This window comes from Vitis vinifera, chromosome 5, assembly GCF_030704535.1.
Source record: "Vitis vinifera cultivar Pinot Noir 40024 chromosome 5, ASM3070453v1".
Classification (NCBI taxonomy): Eukaryota; Viridiplantae; Streptophyta; class Magnoliopsida; order Vitales; family Vitaceae; genus Vitis; species Vitis vinifera.
In genome coordinates this window covers 8,528,861-8,549,584 of record NC_081809.1, presented here as the reverse complement: position 1 = coordinate 8,549,584, position 20,724 = coordinate 8,528,861, and the positions used below count along the sequence as shown (strand labels likewise).

General features: G+C 35.0%; 1 protein-coding gene across 3 annotated transcripts; it reads right to left on the bottom strand.

Moving 5' to 3' along the window:
- Window positions 1-242: 242 nt before the first annotated feature.
- On the bottom strand, window positions 243-20,253 carry LOC100252887 (uncharacterized). Of its 3 annotated transcripts, none has more exons than XM_010651802.3 (14): window positions 19,932-20,253; window positions 18,815-19,176; window positions 7,770-7,944; window positions 4,971-5,054; window positions 4,645-4,886; window positions 4,325-4,544; window positions 3,885-3,964; window positions 3,710-3,794; window positions 3,102-3,233; window positions 2,895-3,008; window positions 2,755-2,802; window positions 2,000-2,084; window positions 1,545-1,601; window positions 243-705 (listed from the first exon to the last, which is right to left on the bottom strand). In XM_010651802.3, the coding sequence occupies exons 2-14, from the start codon at window positions 19,030-19,032 to the stop codon at window positions 593-595; spliced, it is 1,653 nt and encodes a 550-aa protein (XP_010650104.1). In that variant the 5' UTR covers window positions 19,033-19,176; window positions 19,932-20,253; the 3' UTR covers window positions 243-592. The 3 variants fall into 3 exon arrangements, with proteins under 3 accessions (XP_010650104.1, XP_019075525.1, XP_019075526.1); XM_019219980.2 differs by having other exon boundaries at window positions 18,815-19,180; window positions 19,932-20,234; XM_019219981.2 differs by having other exon boundaries at window positions 18,815-19,151; window positions 19,932-20,212.
- Between the last annotated feature and the right edge of the window lie 471 nt (window positions 20,254-20,724).

Here is a 20,724-nt window from a genome sequence, read left to right as displayed (position 1 = left end):
ATAAAAATTATTTTTAAAATATTAAAATTAAATTAAAAATATTTTAAATTATCAAACATACTTTTATTTTATAATAATCAGAGGATGGTTTTTGAAAACTATTTTTTAAAATTGTTTTAAAAAACAGTTAACAAACATACGTTTAATATCTCCAAACATGGCTGAGGCTTTCACCCGTCACTCCAGTAAGCCTCTAAGCCTCATGGATCAAAAATAAAGAAATAAGAGGTTTAAGGTTTCAATTATTTCCTAAGAAGAACGAACTGGTATACCTATCAATTAACCAAACCTCAAGGAGTTAATTACATGGGAACCCATGACTACGGGTTTTGTAAGAAAAAAAATTACAAGTGAAAATTGAACGAATTACACTATATATTTTTTCACAAAATACTTTACAAAGACCAACACCCAATCTGATACAAAGCCACCTGCTATCCTCCAAAAACCCACGCATTCTTTTAGGCCCTAAAACTTCCGGTGTCAACATAAAAACTAAATGCAGGAAGCCGGCAAACAAAAGTTATTCATCAGGGACAAGTTTCATCTTGTTTGGTTGGATCTCTGATGCCATTTGATTTGAATGATAAGATTAATGGGGTCTATGGGGATCACCATGTTTTTGGGACACTTCTAGTTTGGGGGGTAAGAGGTTGAGAAAGCTCCCCTGGACAGGTTCATTGGCAGCTGCACCAGATTCATCATCTGCAACATGAGAGCATATGTGATGAGGAACAAGCGAATAAGGCCTAACCTCTGGATAACTTCTCTTTATTATTTTACTCATTCATTTGACACTCTCGTTGAGCACACAGATGAAACTGCACATTGTCAACCAAGAAAAAAAAAAAAAAAAAAGGATTGATGTATCACGGGAACGTGACAATAGTCACTCCAAACACACCAGCCATGGCTAGAAAGAGCCACTTCAAAGGCTCAAGGCATGCTTGGAGTGGGTGTCCTTGCAGGACAAAACTTAAAACCTAAAACGTAAAACCTTAATGAAATTGGTAAGACTGCAAGAAGAAAAAATCTGCACCGAAGAATCAAATTTCAACAAGCATTGCTTTCAAAGCTGAAACCAAACGAATTTATTCAACTAGAATTATCTTATCCAAATTTAAACAATAAGACAGCTCCAAAATAATTAGCAGTTGGAAACTTGGAAAAATGACTATCAATTGTGAATTTTTCATCAATATAGAAAAAATCTGCAGAAGAAACTGGTTTATGCTGATTTGAACCAACATGCAGCTAACCAACAACCAAGGAATGCATGATACCTAGTGGGAAAAGGACAATCTTCTTAAACACATACCTTACAGCTAGAAATTCTATTGCATGCTAGTGTAACAACATCCTATTACTTGACTCAAACAACAAAAACTGCCTCAGGAATTCAAAACGTGTCGAAGGCAACAGTTACTGTAATGATGTAACACCAATCACCAATAATTATGAAAAGTAACATACATTTTACAGAATAAACAGTGGTTATCATGTTCTAGTAAAAATTGAGGGAAAAAAAAAAAAAAAAGGCTCACCAAAGAGGGACTTGATGGAGGGCCTTTTGGTTTTGGTGCTCTTCTTCTTCAATTCAGCTGTAAGGAGCAATTGTAAAACAAATCATAAATAAATATCATATAGAAGCAAGAATTTTGGTAAAAACTTGAGAATTTGCACCAAAAGAAAAAAATGTGTAAAATGGCATTTTTTCCCCAATTATCAAGAGAGTGCTGCTTTATGCTCACTTAGGAGTAGTAATTAGAACATCTCTTCTATATATTATTTCTTAATTATAATATATTTCAATACAGTTACTGAACACTCATATACTATAATATCATAGATAACCAGGCAGAGTTGGACAAGCACTGCCTCCAATTTAAACAAGGAGGTCTTAGGGAATAATGAGACAAATTGAGGAAAAAAGCTCTGCTAAAAGGATCAAACAGAAAAATATAATAATATGTATGGAAGAATGAGGGAAGATAGATACCTATCCCAGGTACTGGCTGATCATTTACAATTTCAAAGTTCTTATACGTGTAGCCTACAAAGTTGATGTCTTTAGATGAAAGCATCTGCAGCAAAGTAAAAGTAAAATACAACAACAATAAATCAACATGTAGCTCTTAGAAACATGATATTATAATCAAAATTTTGATAGGAAAATAAAAAGAAATTCATAGGAAAAAAACAGGGGCATAAACCTATTACTCAGGAAGTATAAAGGGGACACAAGGCCAAAGAAGAACAAAGCCACAACTATCTACCCTGACTACTACATATGCAAAACATCAACAATATACCAATCTTCAATGACAAAATCAAAAGTAAAAGAACAAAGTTCAAGCTGCACAAAGAAGGTTAGATTCAAGGAATGAACCCTTGGGATATCTACTAATACTCAGTCTCATCCAAGATTTATCAAACCCTGCAGGGATAAAAGTACACCTGACAAAATGAACTACACCAACTGACACTGGTTTGATAAAAGTAATGTTCTCCACACAATACTTTTGATGGCCCAATGCAACGAAATACTGACATAACAAAATAAAGTGCCGGAATATGGTTGTCTCTTGTCAGCCACTTGAAAAGGGGGTGCTTACCAGTTTAGCAATGAAACAAAGCCAACTCAACTAGAAATAGTGCTAGCATTATGTGCTAACATGAGGAACATAAATAAATATACAATTCCAGAAGCTCTCTATGTTTATGACGCCCATTATGTAAGTTTTATGCACTAACCTTCCTCCATGGACCTGCTTTTGACGAAGTCTGAATTTGGTCATCAGCCTGCCTCATAATCAATAGGGGGTAAATCAGCAACAAAAACATCTCCAAGCAGGAGTATCCACAACACTCATACAAGTAGAAGCACTCCTCACCTCTTCAAACTTCTCAAAGTTTTGGGTATCTAACTCATCATTGACCTCAGGAATAAATGCAGCTTCAATTTGATACAATTTGTCCCAGTCAACACCTTCAAACCAGGGGTGAGCCTGAATTTACAGAGCCAACCACATTATTCCTCACTTTGTAATTCCATTGTGAACCAAATCCAGTAATTCAGAATTGAACACACCACACAACACCTTTATTTCATCTGCCCCTTTAGTTCCAAGCCTCTGGTCAACATTACATAAGAGCTTACTAATAAGGTCCTTTGCTTCTGGAGATAACTTTGCTTCTTCTGGAAATTTTAGATGAGTTCTCCAGTTTACTATCTACATAAGTGACAAGTGACAATGTTGAGTCACGGAAAGGAAAAAAAAGGAAGGAAAGGGAAGAATTAAAAAAATAAGGAAAATGAAAAAATAATAATGCAGCATTCTGTAAGAGCTGAACAAGCTTCCATTTATCAACAACCATTAAGGTGAGTCTGGGTGCCAGGATCTAGTCCATTAGCATTCAAGTAGCTTTGATTACGAACATCTTCTATTTGCTATTTTTTGTATGTTCTATTTATTGAGTTCAAAGGAAATTATTTATGTGTGTACATGAAATAGAAAAAATGCACTTTCAATCAGGTTTTTCTAGTAAGAGAAGAAACCTAAGATTTAGAAAATGAAGACAGGTTTAATAGAAATTTTTGGAAGATCATTAGCATGTGAAGGAGATAAGCATTTTACAAACTCATTGGTGCAATTGTAGAAACATTTACACAGACAACATCTTTCAAGATCAGCATTCCAAGAACTACCTTCCTACAAGTTGTCATAGGTTCATCTGAATAAAAAGGTGGATATCCCACAAGCATTTCGTACATGATAGCACCAAGAGACCACCTGGAGAAATTCAAACAGATGGTTATATGAGGAAACTAATCCATGGGGAAAACAGATCATAGAAGATGATGACAGTTTTAGAGAACCAACCAATCACACTCCATCCCATATCCTTTCTTAAGCAGCACTTCTGGAGCAATGTAGTCAGGGGTACCAACAGTAGAATAGGCCTGCAGTATTCCAATATCAAAAGTTTAGTTGATATAAACCCTTATGCAGTTAGCGCAGGGTCCTGCATAAACATTTCTTATAACAGAGGAAACAAAGTGAATTTAGGGCCTTTCTAAAATACTTAAGGCAACAGAGATCTATGATGGGTCTTTCAAAAATATTTCAAGACAGTAAAATCTTGTGAAGTACAAGTGTTACAACAATTGAAATGACATCCATTCCCCAAGAATAAAACCTTCATGATGGGGAATAAAGGATAAAAAAAAAACATGCTAATAGGAAACCAGATGCTTTATCTAATAAAATACCATTATAGCAAAGCAACAGAAAATTCAATCAGGTGAAGGTAAGTAAATTACAAGCATTCTCCTGTTCCTCTGCCAATGCTGCAATTGCTCCTGCTGTGTGCGTCTCGGTGCTGCAGGGCGCCCATCACTTTGAAGGGCCCCGCTTAGGTTGTTTCCTAGAGAAAAGTCCTTCTCATGAAGATTACTGCAATCCAATGGTTTACATAATCCAAAATCTGACAATTTCATATGTCCATATCTATCGAGCAGTAAATTGTCGGGCTTGATATCTCTGTAATAAGTAAATATGGAGAGGGTTATTGCTTCTTAAGTCATGATCAGAAGCATGCATATGGTTCCCACATACAATCATGATAAAATCTTACACAAACCTATGAATATAATTATGCTTATGGATGGACTCGATAGCAAGGACGGTTTCACCAACATAAAATCTGGCCTCATCTTCAGTCAAAGTATCCTTTCGCATCAGTAAAGTCATCATATCTCCACCAGGTAGATATTCCATTACAAGATAAAGAAACTCTTCATCTTGGAATGAACAATAAAGTTTGACAATGCAATTGCTATCAACCTCTGCAAGTAAATTCCTCTCAGCCTTCACATGTTCAACCTAAATATTAAGAAGCAAATCGGGCAATAAGAAAAATAAATATAACACACAATAAATTGTCTGCCAGGCCAACAGAAGTCATACCTGGCCCCTTCGAAGCATCTCTGATTTCTTAAGCTTCTTCATGGCATATACATGGCCGGTTTTCTTCTCCCTGCAGACTCTAACCTACAGAACAGAAAAGTAAGAACAAGGGGTGCAATCAAGTTAAATGAAATGTTATAACAGCATCAAAGAAAACAGACAGTGCAGAAAATTTTCCACAAACTGCTTATCTACAGTATTTCTATGTTCTAACTATGAAAGGAGAATCATTAATATCACCACCAGCAACCTAACACTGGCAATCCACCCGTGAATCCTTCCTGATTCATGCTCAAATAGGTTTACCTCAGCAACAAACCTTTCAACCTAGGGAATGATCCTGCACCTACAAGTTTCAAACTCTTTACAGATGAACTAAAAAATCCAGCCCCACTCAAGCAACACAAACACACAAAAAAATCAAAGAGAGAGAGAGAGAGAAGAATACTTCCATGAGTTTGTGTCAAGAACAATCCAATTCCTCTTTTCAAGACATTTGAATTGATGGAAATTTGGGAAGCCGGTTAAAATAAAAAAATAAAAAATAAATAAATAAAAAGAAGAAACAAAATCACCACTGACTACTGGCACCTGCAGAAGGGACAGAACATTTTGGATTTGTATCCAGCAGAAAGATATGCTACCAGCCCTTAGCAGAACCATTTTAGAATGTATAAGATGAAACCCCAGTTTAGTGTCATAATTCATTTCTCAATTAATCATTTTCTTGTTGTCAATTCACAAAGGCACAGCACATGCAGTTCTAATAAATAGATATAGATATAAATATAGCACAACCAATACACACATGCATATACAGACAGACAATTGATGAACAAATTTGTCATAATCCTTTGTAATATCTTTTTTAAGGAAATATTTGTTTTTTCTATAAAGTATACAAATCTCATCTTGCATAACGGCACCCAAAAGGGGATCTTTAGCAGTGGCAATAAATGTAGTAGGCTTGACTGTCTGATGTGATGCTGAGTTTTTGACCTGATGAAAAGGTGAGTTGGCTGGTGAAATAAGCTAGTTAACCAGATGTTGAGTGGATGAATGACAATGTGGCAATATAGATACAGATATAGCTCAACCAATACACACATGCATATACATATAGAGCATTGATGAACAAATTTGCCATAATCCTGCCTATATATTTTTAAGGAAATAATTGCTTGTATGTTAAAAACACATGTATACAAAATTGTAGATGTATAGCACTTTGGGTAGTCCTAAAAAGAAGCAATGTAGATCTAGGCATTCTTTTTCAAAGATCTTTATGCCAGGTAACATATATGCACTTAGAAAAAATATATAAACATGGAAAGAGTGCTATATAATGCCTTTTGCCATGATGTGAGAGAGAGAGAGAGAGAGAGAGAGATTGCTAACTGCAAATATTATTCAGAAGGTTGAAAAGCCAAAAATTAATGCACTGTTTTGTATTTGAGAAACTTGGGGAAAAGAAATGAATTTTCAACCCATGTTTCTTAGTTTTTGGTTCTCAAAGAAAAAGAAAAAGAAAAAAAAAAAAAAAAGAATCTACTCATCTGGGACTTGTATCATCATCTAAGTAGCTGGGTATCTCACCTCTAAGGGGCTTTTTTCAAGACAAAAAGGGGCAGTAGAAGCATAAGCATGGATCCACTTATTTTTATTTGCAAGCAAACCAACATATCTTTCTAATGTGCAGATTGTAAGCAAAAGCTTGAGCTACCATACTCATTGAAAGGCAAAGCAAATTATGGAAATTTTTAAATGGTCCAGGTTTTATGCAGCTGCCCACTGTTTGAGTGTTTCAAAAAGCCCTTTTAGTAATCAGAACCAAAAAAAATAGAAAATGAGGGACTTCAATTTTTTTTTTCCCCTGAAGGCTTTAAGGCAACTTGAACAGAGCTAAAAGAAACAGCAAGATGAACACAATAAGCACTAAAAAGATAATTGCCCACTAACATGATGATTGCCAGAGTTATATATGCTGAGTTTTTTCATCCCATTTGAGCTGTTTGCACTTTCTTGGAAAAAACCAGCATAGTCTAAACAAATCCACTTTTCAGTTCTAAAAGGAAAACTTAAAGTACTTTTTTGGTTTTAAGTTTGTATTTAACAAAATCTTGAACCACTGTACTCATTGAAATGCAGAAGCAAGCTATAGAAATTTTAAAACCTTTCACATTGTACACAGCTAGGCAGTAACAATTTCCCAAACAGTCCCTTCAGAACTAAAACAAGAAAATGAGAGATCTTAAAAATTCTTTCTTTTTCTTTTCCATGGTTTTTTGGGCAATCAAACTGAGGCTAAAGGAAACAGGAATCTGAATGCAAGACATAGGGGATGGGGAGGTTGGGCAATCTTTGACAATAGTACCATAAAGAAATATTCAACTGACAATTGATACTGATGAGTTTTTATATTTAGAAAGCATGGCATGATCATTGTTATTGAATCCATTCCACTCTGAAAGGTAAACAATATTCAAACACAAGTATGTGGCATGTCAAATAAGTAATTCCAATAATATCTTTTAGAAAAAATTCAAAGAAAAAAACAAATTTCATACACATGGTTACACACACATTGCAAATAAACTAAAACGACAAAAAGTTTTAGTAAAACAAGTTTAAAATTCTCTGACAAAATAATTTTAGTAATAATTCTAGTAATAATTTTAGTAACAAAATCTAAATATGTAAATTTCAGTAAAGATTTTCAGATAGATGAAGCATGTAATAACCTGGAGGGCTCCAAAATGCAGGAAAAATATAATCCAGTATAAAGCAAGAAAGTCATACCTCCCCAAATGCACCTTTTCCTATCATTGTCAATGGCTCAAAATCATCCGCACCCATTTTATGCCTCTGGAGGCGCATATATTCTGTTTCCTTCTTCTCCAAATGCTTCAGTAGGTTATTTTGCTCTTCCTCAGAGACTTCAGCATCAGCTAATTTCTTCTCTAGTATATTACGTCTGTATGAACACACATGTAAGAAAAGACCATCATTTAGAAGTAACAAATTCATAACAAATCAACAATCACCCAATGGTATGAATATCTTTGATGAGTTCTTTATCATACAATACATTATTCCAGATAAGCTGTTTGAAACTATTCATGTATGATAACTTATGCTAACACTGAGCTGTAAGAATTGATCATACCATAAGCAATATATATAACCTTCGAGAAACTGCTAAAGATTACTTAAAGAACAATAATCATACAAAGAACAATAACATAAGCAATATGTATGACCTTCGAGAAACTATTAACACGTTACTTAAAGAACAATGACCACACAAAATAAATTTCTTTAGAACCTTAATTAGCACAAGAAATGCCACTAGACTTTGATAAAAGTACAAAGAAAAACTTCACAAAACTATGCTGAAGGGACCCAACATTGTTCCATTAATTATGCTTTTCCATACTTCATTTAGGGGTGTAACTCCCCCAAACAGGCATGAAACTGCTTCTGAAATAGTGTCTGTAACTTCATCACCATAGGATGCAAAGATGCAACATATGGAGATTATCAATTTTCTGTTTATTGGTCATTTATAAGAAGGATAGATGAATATTCAAAGATAAAAGAGTTATTTGTTCAGTGAGTGTTCCTTTCCCAAAATTTTATGGAATCTGTGACCCAATTATAGCTTCCTCGTTGCCCACCATAGAGATTAGAGGCATGTTAGTTCAGTTTGCACATACTCTTACACAAATACACTTGCTTAACATATAACTATATTATGAAGATAAACTAAGCTACATTAGTCTTGTTGAATAAGAGATTTTTTAAGGTTGTTCCATTTCTACTTATGGTCATTTTGTTTTAAATCTAATGCTTATTTGGTAAGTTAAGTCAACATCTTTGATGGGGAACAACATTGAAAACATCCTTTGATGACTTAGAAGGAGAAAGGCTAGTTCCAATGTCCAAGCCTTAGGAAAAGGTCATAAGAGTCTATATACATCTCTGTAGTCTTTCAAGGTAAGGAAGCAGAATTTTATTGAAGTTTCAGCATCTATTATGCTTCCTTCAAGGGTGTGATTACCTTCTTCCTAAGTGTGATTGCTAGGAAACCCGAAGTGTGATTGCCTAGTAACCTTGGTGTAATTTTTTAGTTTCTTCATCTTATTCTATAACACAAGAGAGTCATATAGTGCTATAAATTTAAAATCCTGCATCAATATTCTATTGTTACTTCAGGTGATATTTTCTCCTTTGCTTCTACAGATTCATTTTCTAAGCTTTAATCTTCCAATAATCCTATAACCCTACAAGTAAATAGAACCATAAACAGCCATCCAGACACTGATTAGTAATACAACGACCTGGAACAGAACCAGCTTTTCGGTCTTCATTGTTTATTTTGATAGGCTATAAAATCCAGCCTCATTGAAACTAGTCCAAGTCTCGCATAGTAAATCCAATTGTGATAGCTATTGTTTGAATTTCTGACATCAAAAAACCCAAAATCGTCAAATCCCAACCCTTTCTTTGTCCAAAAAGTTCCTCGATTAAACAATGTAGAGCAGCCTTCAAATATCGCAGGTATTTCATTTATCTTTCTTCTCTTTGAATCAAAATTAAACGTGACCTTGCAGACAACAATTAGCTACAAAAAAAACCTTACAGAACCAGCCCTTTCTCTCCCATCTTAGCCATACTCTTCCAAAAAACCATAAGTCAAATATATATCACATACAACCTAGAACTTCATATCCATACTCACACACCAGGTTATTTGATAGGTTCTGCATTGCACCATACAGAGTTAGAAGCTGCAGCTCTTTATATGATGGTTCTAAATGACTAAAATTGGTAGCTCTTGCTGCAAGAGTTTCAAAATGTAATAAAAGAATAAGTAGTAAAATTTGCTTCTTTTTGTACATAATGAATTAATATACTTTGCTTCGGCCATCTAAAACAAACATAGCACAAATAATTTTGAAAGTTTGCATGCCTCTAGGCAAAGCCTAAGGAACATATATCACATGCTTTTTCATGCCTTCAAAACAATCTTTTGCCTCTCTTTTTCTTTAGCCCCTAGATGGGCCATCCTACAATAGCAGTGGTTATATTTGACACAGAGAAAGGAATTTAAATGGTTATATTCTCCTTATTTGATGTGCAGTGGGTCCTGCACTCCTCAATCAAAAGGAATTTGATTGGTTGGCATGGTGCTTTTGTGAGTAAGAGAAAGGAAAAGGCTTGGAGGGCTGCCCCCCTTTGTTTAATGTGGACCTTATGGAAGGAAAGAAATGAGAGTGTTTAATGACACAGAACAATCCGACCAAGCTTTAAAACTTTCTTTTTTGTACACTTTTGTGAATTGGTGTGGGGTGTATTTAGAGGATCATTCTTTGTCCATGATTGATTTTATAGAGTGGCTTTTGTCTAGTTAGGTGAAAGGTTTTTGTCTTTCTTTTTGCCTAGCTCTTGGGTATTGTTTCTATATTTCGTGTGTACTTTTTTCGCCGCTTCTAGGCATTACTAATACAAACTCTTATTTACCTATCAAAAAAAAAAAAAATTGACATAGAAAGCTATTTAAAAAACCAAGAGAATTCTCTCTCTCTTCTTTGTTGAAGAACTTTTTTGTGGGTCAAAGAACCCTAACATCAAAAGCTTGAAGTCTCTTCCCCTCTTTGTCAAAGAACCTTGACATTTGAAGGCTTGAAAACAATAGATATTTTGCTTCGGCTATCCAAAACAAAAGTAGCAGACAATTTTTGGAGTTTGCACGCTCTCTAGGTGAAACCCTAAAGCGTGCATCACATGCCTTTCAATGCCTACAGAAAAATCTTTCCCTCTTTTTTTCTTTGGCCCTCAGATGGACCATCGTACAATAGCTATGGCGTTTTTTGACTCAGTAAAGCTATTTAGAAAACCACAGAATTCTCTCTCTTCTATATAAAAGAACTCTAATATTGAAAGTTTGGAGACACTCTCCTCACCCCCAACAACCACCCCCCTGGGGCGTCAAAGAACCCTAACATTCAAAGGATTGAAGACGATGGAACCTGGTTCGCCCTCTTCTTTTCCAAAAAGCCTTAACATTGAAGGCCTAAAGGATGGAATTCTCTTTGGTCTCTCTCTTTGGCATAACTATTTAATCTCTTTTCCTTAGTAATGACAAGTAGTCTGTTTAACACTCTTTCTGATCTCTCTTCAACACTTTCTTTGATCTCTCTCTTTAATACTCCCTCTGATCTCTCTCCCTTCATCATCCTCTCTGGTCTTACTCTTTAATAATCTTTTTGATATATCTCACTCTTCAACACCCCTTTTTTCAATATTTCCTGATCTCATTCTCACTTTGACACTTTTTCGGTGATATATCACTGATATTTCAGCAATATACCTCCAATCTTCCAAGGATATCTCCTGATAAAGTCAATATATGAGGAGATATCCCCAATATTTACACATGGTGATAAGTCATCAATGTATCAACCATGTTTCAGTGTTGTCCAGACAAAATGGTTCTCTCTCTCAACACTCCTCCCTCCCTCCTTACTCTTCTCTCCACTGAGAAAATCACATTACAGGGAGATATCCCCAAGATTTCCACCCACCAAAACATCATCAATAATTCAGTGACATCTAGACTAGTAAAGAGTTTGTCTCACTTTTTCTTCTTCTTTGTCAAAGAACCCAAACACTGAAGTCTTGAGACAGCTGAACTCTCTCTGATCTTTCTCTTCGGTATGACAGGTATGCTGTTTGACACAACTCTCTCTCTCTCTCTCTCTCTCTCTCTCTCTCTACGGCAAAGTGCCCATTGCCCATTTCACTTTTTCTTTTCTCTGTCAAAGAAGCCTTCTCTTTGGTATAGCAGGTACGTTGTTCAACACTCTTTTCTCTTTCTTAAACATGTTCTCTGATCTCTCTTCCATACTTTCTTTGATCTCTTCCATAAACACCCCCCTCTGATCTCTCTCCATTCCACACTCTCTCTGATCTCTTTCACTCTTCAACACCCTCCCTCTTTTCCACGCTCTCTTATCTCGCTCTCACTTTGACACTCTTTTTCGGTGATTTATTGCTGATATATCAGCATAATTCAATCTTTATATCTACGAAGGATATCTCCTGAGAAAATAACATAATGGGGGAGATACTACCAATATTTCCACCCATCGAAGTATCATTAATATGTCAGCAATATTTCCATGATGTCACGACAAAACAATTTGTCAGGATGCTGCAGCAGTGGGTTACTGCTGATAAACTGACATTTCTGCTATATTTTGCAGAAACTGTCAAACTTTCATCTTTGGATGAAATATGATACGTCAAAAGTTTTACATAGCATTAGTTGCAATAGCTTTAGATACATTGGTCACTAAGCACGCATTCCTAAGAAATTTCTGTTTATAAGGAAAGTATATATAGAGATTTTATAATCAAATCTATTTCTAAAAAGAAATTGAATAAAGAAACAAAAGAAAATTCTAAACAAGAATAAAGTGTTGAAACCCAAAAGATTGTTAATATTTGAAATATATACGACAAGATTTAGCTAGAGAACTGAGGCATTTTGGCCTAGAGTTCAAAAGGACTAAAACAATCTTAACCAACCATATTCAACCTGTGCCACATGGCATCAAAGTAGCAATTAATAGTTTAAAACATCATTGACCCATTGCAAATATCATACAAAGCACCAAATCAAAATTATGTATGAGATTGTGTACTTGCACATGGGTATTGCATTTATGTGGGTGTATCTGTCTTAGAGAGAGAGAGAGAGAGAGAGAGAGAGAGAGAGAGAGATGAGAAAGAGAGATGTAATCTCAGGCTTAGTTGGAAAGTTTCGATTTTCTGTTTTTTCAGTATTCCCATATCAAGCTTTTGTATTGATGTTCTTGGAGCATAACACAAACAAAAAAACAAAAAGTATTATAATCACCACCAACACATTGACTGCCCAATAAAAAGGGAACTTAGATGCACACATATTACAAATAAAAGAATTCATGGTCTGATACTGCCGACAGGCCTGACTATTATATTAATATAACTGCAGAAAGATCCCAGGTTCATTGACATGTGCCTAGATGATAATTTAGCATAAGTCATATATAGCAAGGTTTTATGTATCAAAAACAAAGGAAACAACAAGCTTCAAAATTAAGAAATGTCAATTAAAGTACCGATTCTGAAGTAAATATCAAGAAAATTATAGTATGTTTAGGAAAATGGAAAAACGTGAAATTTTAGTAGACATTACAAAGTCCAAAATTGTCTGGAAGCATTAAAAAGAATGACAGCCCAAAATGATATTAGAACCCTAAAGATGCAGATCCAAGCCTCACTACAACCTGGAGGCTAGAGCGAACACTCAAGTTTGGCCCACCCTATAATATATGCTAGCGTGCTGGCATATGCAATACATGCAAAAAATGAAAAATAACTTGCACTGCTGTTTTAAGATCTATAATAAAATATGGGTAGCATATTTTGACTCAAACTTTTGCTGAATCCTTTACACCCTCTGCATTAATGCAAAACCTATTATCTGACAATGTAAAGTAGGTTTTGGGCTACCCTCAAATGATTTAAAACAAAATAATCTTAGGGGCATTCTCATATTGGCACACCCCCAACTACAGGTTTATTCAGATTGAAGAGAACATGATAATTTTTGTCTTTGTTTCCTATTCACTAAATTAATTTCTTTATGACACCCATTCCTAATCTATCATATATTGGTAAAGCTTAGAAATGAGATTGTGTAATTTACATTTCAAAAGAATCAGCCTGTAGTAGATGAGGGACATTTTTTGAATACAGATGATGAATGATTCAAGAAAACAACCCGAGATTCTAAATGTAAGTCCTGTAGAAAAGAATATGAATAGTAGAAAAGAGGGATAAGAAGCGAAGGTAATTGAGAAACAGGAAGGTAGAACCTACCTCTTACAACTGGTTACCACAGTTGAAAAGGACTATTTTCCCAAGAGGAAACAAAACTCTACTTTATTAGTCACACTAGTAAAAATAAGCATATTCATACCTTCATCTACTCTTAATTTTTTAATCCCTGATGGCTTAGGCTCTTACCTCAATACAGAAATACTCCTAAAACATCTTGAATGTTTTCTAAAACTTTTTTTTTTTTTCTGATAGACGTGAATGTTTTCTAAAACATGACTCCTGCATATTTGGGAAAACAAAAAAAAGAAATTTACAAGAAAATAGAAAACCAAATTGAACATAAAAATTAAGATTGCAATTGAGCTTTCTTCAACAAAAACCAAAACCTGAAAAAACCTATACTTACTAAAGCTCAGATTTGCAACTTATTCAGAGAATACTATCCCACTTCTAATTATTCAATGGGGCAACTCCTTGCACATACTTAAGGGAGCCATTTGAAACATGATTGAAACACTAAAAATGGGGAATATCAAGCTAAAGATAGAGGAAAGACCACTTTCCAGCTGGGCCTTACTATAACCAACCCCATGGATACCACTCAATCTTTTACCCTGATGCATCGTATACCCTCCACCAAGTCATCATAAGAAAATGCTGCTAATCTTTCCAAAGTGAGAGGAGTGAAGACAGACTACAACTAACACAAAAGCCAGTCTGGTGGTGTGGTATGGAAGGCATGGACTCTGCAAATCTCCCATGCCCCCTTCACTAATAAAGGAAGAAAGCTTCAACGAGAACTCCATTTCTTTTGCTTGCAGATTTAACCGTCTGTCCATATTCTTCATGGTTCCCTGCTTCCTAGGCTGGTTCTCATTTGCACACACATGAAACAACCCAACAAACAGGAGAAGGATGTGCCTCATGGCATCTGAGAGTGATTCGAGCCATATGAAGGGAAACTTTCATGCACAATTTATTTGTTGTAATATTCTGGTGGGTAGGGGGTTTAGCAAAGGAGCCAGACAAGTTCACTGCACTAACCTGGCCGATGCCTAAATGAAGGTGAAGTAGTGGGCCTACTCGTCCCAATAGGCTAATGCTGGCATTCGCACACCAGTGCCTAAAATTTATGAATGTATGTCATATGTTCACAAACATAACAACAAACAAGACCAAAATTGACTCAATCTAACTAGTAATGAAATTTAGAAACTTAAAATACCCAAAGCATGCTGTTTACAGATAAATGTAGATCCGAAGCTTTGAGGTGGGGCATGAGTATCTTTATCAATTCTGCACCAACTATGCTAAGGCGTGTATGGACTGGATGAGCAAACAGGACAAAAAACATTGTGGGCTCCATGGCTAAAATTTTCTCTCCTATGTAAAGGCCTTTGTAAGGGCTGAAAGTTTTCCAAACATCCAATGAAAGTTGCATCATATCTGTAGCTGATAGTGACAACAAGGCCAAACCTCACTTAGATATTAACATGTTTTAAAAGAGAAGATTAAAACTTTGGAGTGGCCATGGGATCATGGTGTTGTTCCTGGAAATAGCACACATCAGCCAGAGGTTTTCCCCTAAAATTCATGTAACCAAAGGTATTTGCTTTGAGATGATATTTTTACTTTCATTCTCTCCAAATAAATGGACCTTGTTTTTACCATATCATCAGGGAAGAACTGTCAATCTAGTATGTTGTTTTTACTCCTCTTTACTTTACTTATTTTTCATTGTTCTTCTATTGGAGTAAAGTTCAAGGTTGCTGTGTCTTTTGTGGAAAAAAAAGGTGCTCTGAACATTAACCAATTGATAATGCTTCCTTGCCATATTTCTCAAAATGTCTGATCCCTGCTTTATCCTTGAGGGTCAAATACAGAGGAATATAAGTAAAAATAGAAATCTAGGAAGTAAAATACAATCAATTGATAAATCAAGATTGATATCAATATGGAGAGAAGAAAGCATGATATCTGAAAGAAAAAAATTGGAAAATATTTCAGTTCTGCATTTTTAAGTTCAATGATTTGTACTTATAAGTTAGGAGCAAGAAACATGTGCAACTCGAGTACACTGGGCATATTGAGGGAGTACAAAGGACTAAACAGCTACAAGAAGAAAAACAAAACACAACCCTAAGTTCTACCCAAACTATCTATGAAATCTAATTAAGCAATAGTGTCAACCCCCACCAATAAATGAAACCAACCAAATAAATATTTATTAGATAAATCATTCCCTAACAACTAAAAGCCCTTTTAATCCTCAAAATCCTCCATTTCACTCTTAAAAACCGCATAATGAAATTTAATACACTATGCTCAAAAAATCACAAAAATAATGATTTACACACACATGCTTGCAGCTAACACAATGATATGACATACTGATTTGCATATCCACCTATCAAACCAGGAAATTGATGTGTTTGAGTTAGCTGATGTGCAAGCCGAGTCCATTGGATGATAATTTGCTCAGGTTGGAGAGAACATATCAACAATGTAAAAGTGACCAGCCTGAACTAAAGTTAATAGAGCAAATTTGTAATTTGATGTTGAAAAATAAAACAATAAATATCTTGGTCATTTAAAATTGAGCTCAGGTTGGAAGGACAAGTCAAGTACTGCTAGCTCCATCCATTCAATAATGCATACGCTGAACTTTTTCACATGGTATTTATGATCTGAATAGACCCAGAAGAAGCAAGCCTTATCCAAATGGTGAATCAGCTGTATGGATGGATAGAAGGATCATGAAACAAGGGCAGAAGGCAACATCAAATGTTCTCAGTAATGTCACTTTCTCTCTCAAGTTTTGATTAAAAGGTTCAATGTTGAAAATAGGCCTTATGATATATTGGAGAGAACACTAAAAATTTCCAAAAGTAGCTGAAATTTCATATTTCAACACATTGTTCATAGACATGCTAGTATGCAAGTGTCTATGAAGAAAGAAATACAGGAAATGTTGGCAAACATGCTAACATATCAATAATGGAATTTCAGATGATTTAATGATGCATTACTAGATTTATATTTGAAGGACAGCCCCCTTCTAACATATATTCTCACTCACCATAAAGAAAATAAATAAATAAATAAATTATAATTCCCGATAAAACTTGAACTTATGGAGACCAAGAGTTAACATGGTTGCAGCAGTTTTTTCCCCACAAAGGAGGTGGACCAGGCAGCATGATGATGGAAGCAGTGAAGGTATTAAAATTAATTTGGCAATGTACTAGTTATAATGACTTAGTATTGGATATGGTGGGAAGTTGGTAATAGTGGCTTAAAGTGGTGATCATGGCGGTGGTTTTGAGTGGGTGCTGAAGATGGTAATGTGTGTGATGTAGAAATCAGATAACTGGTGACAGATTGATGGTGGTCCTGAAGAGGTGCTCATGAAGAGAAACAGTAGGATTGGCCTATTTGTTGGACATGATGCTGCTAGTCCTATGATGATGATAAGTTCGCAGAGGCATCAACAGTGAAGATGGTGGCAACAGGTCACTGAAGGTGGTAGTGATGACAGGACAGTAACAATGGTGATAGTGCCTCTTTTCAATCTTGTTTCCCCCTCATTTTTTAACCATAAATTGTGACCTTTTCCTAAATGTTCATTTTATTACTAGAGCCTAGTTTTGGATCAAAGGTGAAATTTCAAATCTACACCAGGGGTTGTAGCTCCCAGTATGATTGCAAGATTGGATCTCCAATTCCATCCTCCATTCCCAATTTCCGATTAGCAAATGCATACCTAATATTATAAGATAATCCAAGTTCTTTCTCTTTGTGAATTTAAAATGATAATATAGCACCAATGTCCCAGCATCTCCCAGCATCTCCCAGAACAGAAATATAAATTTATTTTTTAAAACACAATGAATAGAAATTAAATATTCTCATAGTAGCATTCTCAGCATCCCTCAAAAATTAAATCTTACTTAACAACACCAAAACCAAGGACAATTGTGGTAGAAAAGTGAAAGGGATGAGCTAGGAATTCAGAGAATTCTGGTCAATTTCGAAAGGATTACCCATAAAAATCCAGAAATAAGAGAATGCCACTGTTTTCCATTTGCAGTATTATGTAGACAGACTAATGGTATGTCGAATAAGTACATTCAAGTGTGAGGAGACCACCACTTGATAAGCCAGAGATGGAATACACCCTTCTCTCAACACTTATCCAGTTTGATCAGATATTGGACGTTAACAATTTTTTTATTGAAAGTGCCATATTTCTGACCAGTCAAAAAGGACATGTATTCAATTGTTCTAAGAAAAAAAAAATCACAACTGGCATCTCTTAGGCATACCCTAATTCTAGCCTAATCACCATGCATCATCCATTTCAGTAAAATAGGAGGTTACCCACAAAGCATATTAGGCATTACCATTTGTCACATACTATCCTAGTACATTAGCACAATAATCTCACAAGTTCCTTCAGTTCAGGAGCCTAAACTATGAAAATGTTTGATTCAAAGGAACTCATAGATAATTTATTCAAAATTGAGGGACAAATATGTATACACGATATGCAATCTCCCAAGACAAACCAACATGTGTCATTGTTATCAAATATTGTCTCATTGCTAGCTGCCAAAATTTAAGTTTGAGAAATGGTCTACAGGATGAAATTATAATAAATAGATTTCTATGGTCAGTACGTATTTATGGAGCATTCAGGAGAATCAGGACAACAAAATATAGGACAACATATTATCATGAGGAAAATTACAAATTTGGCTTACAGGTGTATTGTACAACTATGTAGTGGCAGTAAAGGAAATAGTGCGCATTTGCAAATAATGGAACAGAAAGAAATTTTAAAAAAATAAAAATCAAAGATACTGTATCACATCTTCTGACCAAAATAAATGTGGGGAAAAAAGCAACAAATTCTACCAAGTACATTTATAGATGAAGAATGGAAGCCATACCGCTCCTTCCTCTCCTGAAGATTCTTCATCTGCTCCTTATAATGGTTTTCTATATACTGCTTTGCAGCTGCAACCTTCTGCTTGGTCACATTTGAGGGCGCTTCCTCACTTGTCACTGCTTTTGACCCTTCTTTTCCATTATTAGTAGCTTCTTTCTTTGAAGACTTGGCCTTATCTCTTGATTTAAGCTTATTGAACCAACATCCTATTGACTTCATTTTGCTTTTCCTTCAACTAATGCCTCAAAATCTGCACTTTCAAACTGCTTTCTTTCTCCAATTACAAGGAGCGCATCATCAATTTACGGTATCACGTAGATCTCCATGCACTCTTAATTCTGAAACAACCCAATTTCATCCGATCTGTCTTAAAAGAGAAAAAAATATATATTTTACAAAAAATAGAAATCAACATAGTACAACCCAAATTAACATAATCAATCATCCCATCAACTCATGCCAAACAATAAGACAATGATTTATAACCTAAAAAACTTGGCATTTCCGTTTGGTTGACCAGAAAATAAAGGAAAAATGAAGTTACACCTCCTCAACCCCATTTCAAGGTGGGAGTAAAAGGATGTGGTAGGTGCTGTGAAAAAGACAAGATTGACAAGGAGTCAATAGATTATACAGCTCCAGACAGAGGTAAAAGGCTATTCATAATCCACTCCAATTACTTGAAATTAAGGCTTGATCAAGTCAAATTATTCACATTTCTTTTCTTCTTTTTTTTCCTTTTCTCCGAAGAGCAAAAATCAAGAAAAAATCACCTCAAACAACCCAAGTAATTGTATCACCCACAATTGAGTCCCCAATAATTAAAACCCCTAAATTCAGCACTCAAATTTCCTCCCTTTTCCCACATTTTCTCGCCAACCAAACAAAACACAAAACGCATCGAAATCCATAACAATCCACACATTCAACGAAATTCCACCCACACACACATCTCCAACACCAAAAACCCACAAAATTAAACCCAAAAGACATCAGAAAATTTGAAAAAATCGTCCAAGACCCTAAAGTCAGCAATCCCAGTACAGCAGAAGTAAAATCGAAGTCAGCAAAAATGACAAAACAAAAAGAAAGAAAGAAACGAAGAAAGCAGCAGTTACCGCGTGAGAAAAACTGAGTGGAAAAACCCTAGCAAAACGCGGAGACATAAGAGGCCGCCATTTTCGGCGTGGAACGAACTAGAGCCAACACTTCGAGCTTTGCATGATGATGATCTTCTTTTCCTTTAGAAAGTGCTGTAGAAATGAAATCCAAGGTTTTTTTTTTTTCTTTTTTTCTTTTTGCTTTTCGTTTTCAAATATGTTTTTGTTTTGTATATTGCAGTTACTGTTTTCTTTTGTTTTTATTTTATTTTCGGGATTCGCCTGTAGAACGCAGCATGGTGGCGTTGAATCTCTCGCGAGAAGTTTCCAGTCACTTTGAAGTCCGCGTTGACAGATCATCTATTTCCTCTTTTACAAAATTTTATTTCATTTATTTATTATATTAATTTTTATTTATTTTACACGTCAGAAATTTGTAAGAATAATAATTTAAAAGAAAGAAAATGCATTTAATAAATATCCAAAAAGGGAAATACACCCTCTTGAAATTTCATTCAAACTTTTTCCAAAAATAAAATGATATCCACAATACTTGCTTAAGAAATGGAGCAGCCCATGAGTGTGAATCATTTGGAATGATTGAGGAAAATTTTGAGATTTTAAATAAAGGCCAATTAAGAAATAATATTTTTTTATTAATTGTTTTATTAGAAGTAAAATATTTTAGGTATATGTTTATGGTGGGTAAAGTTTTTGAAATAGTTAATATAAGAAATTAGAGAATATTTGAAACTTTCTAATTTAATTTTTATTATATTTTTAATTTTAAAAATTAAATTTGATCAGTTTT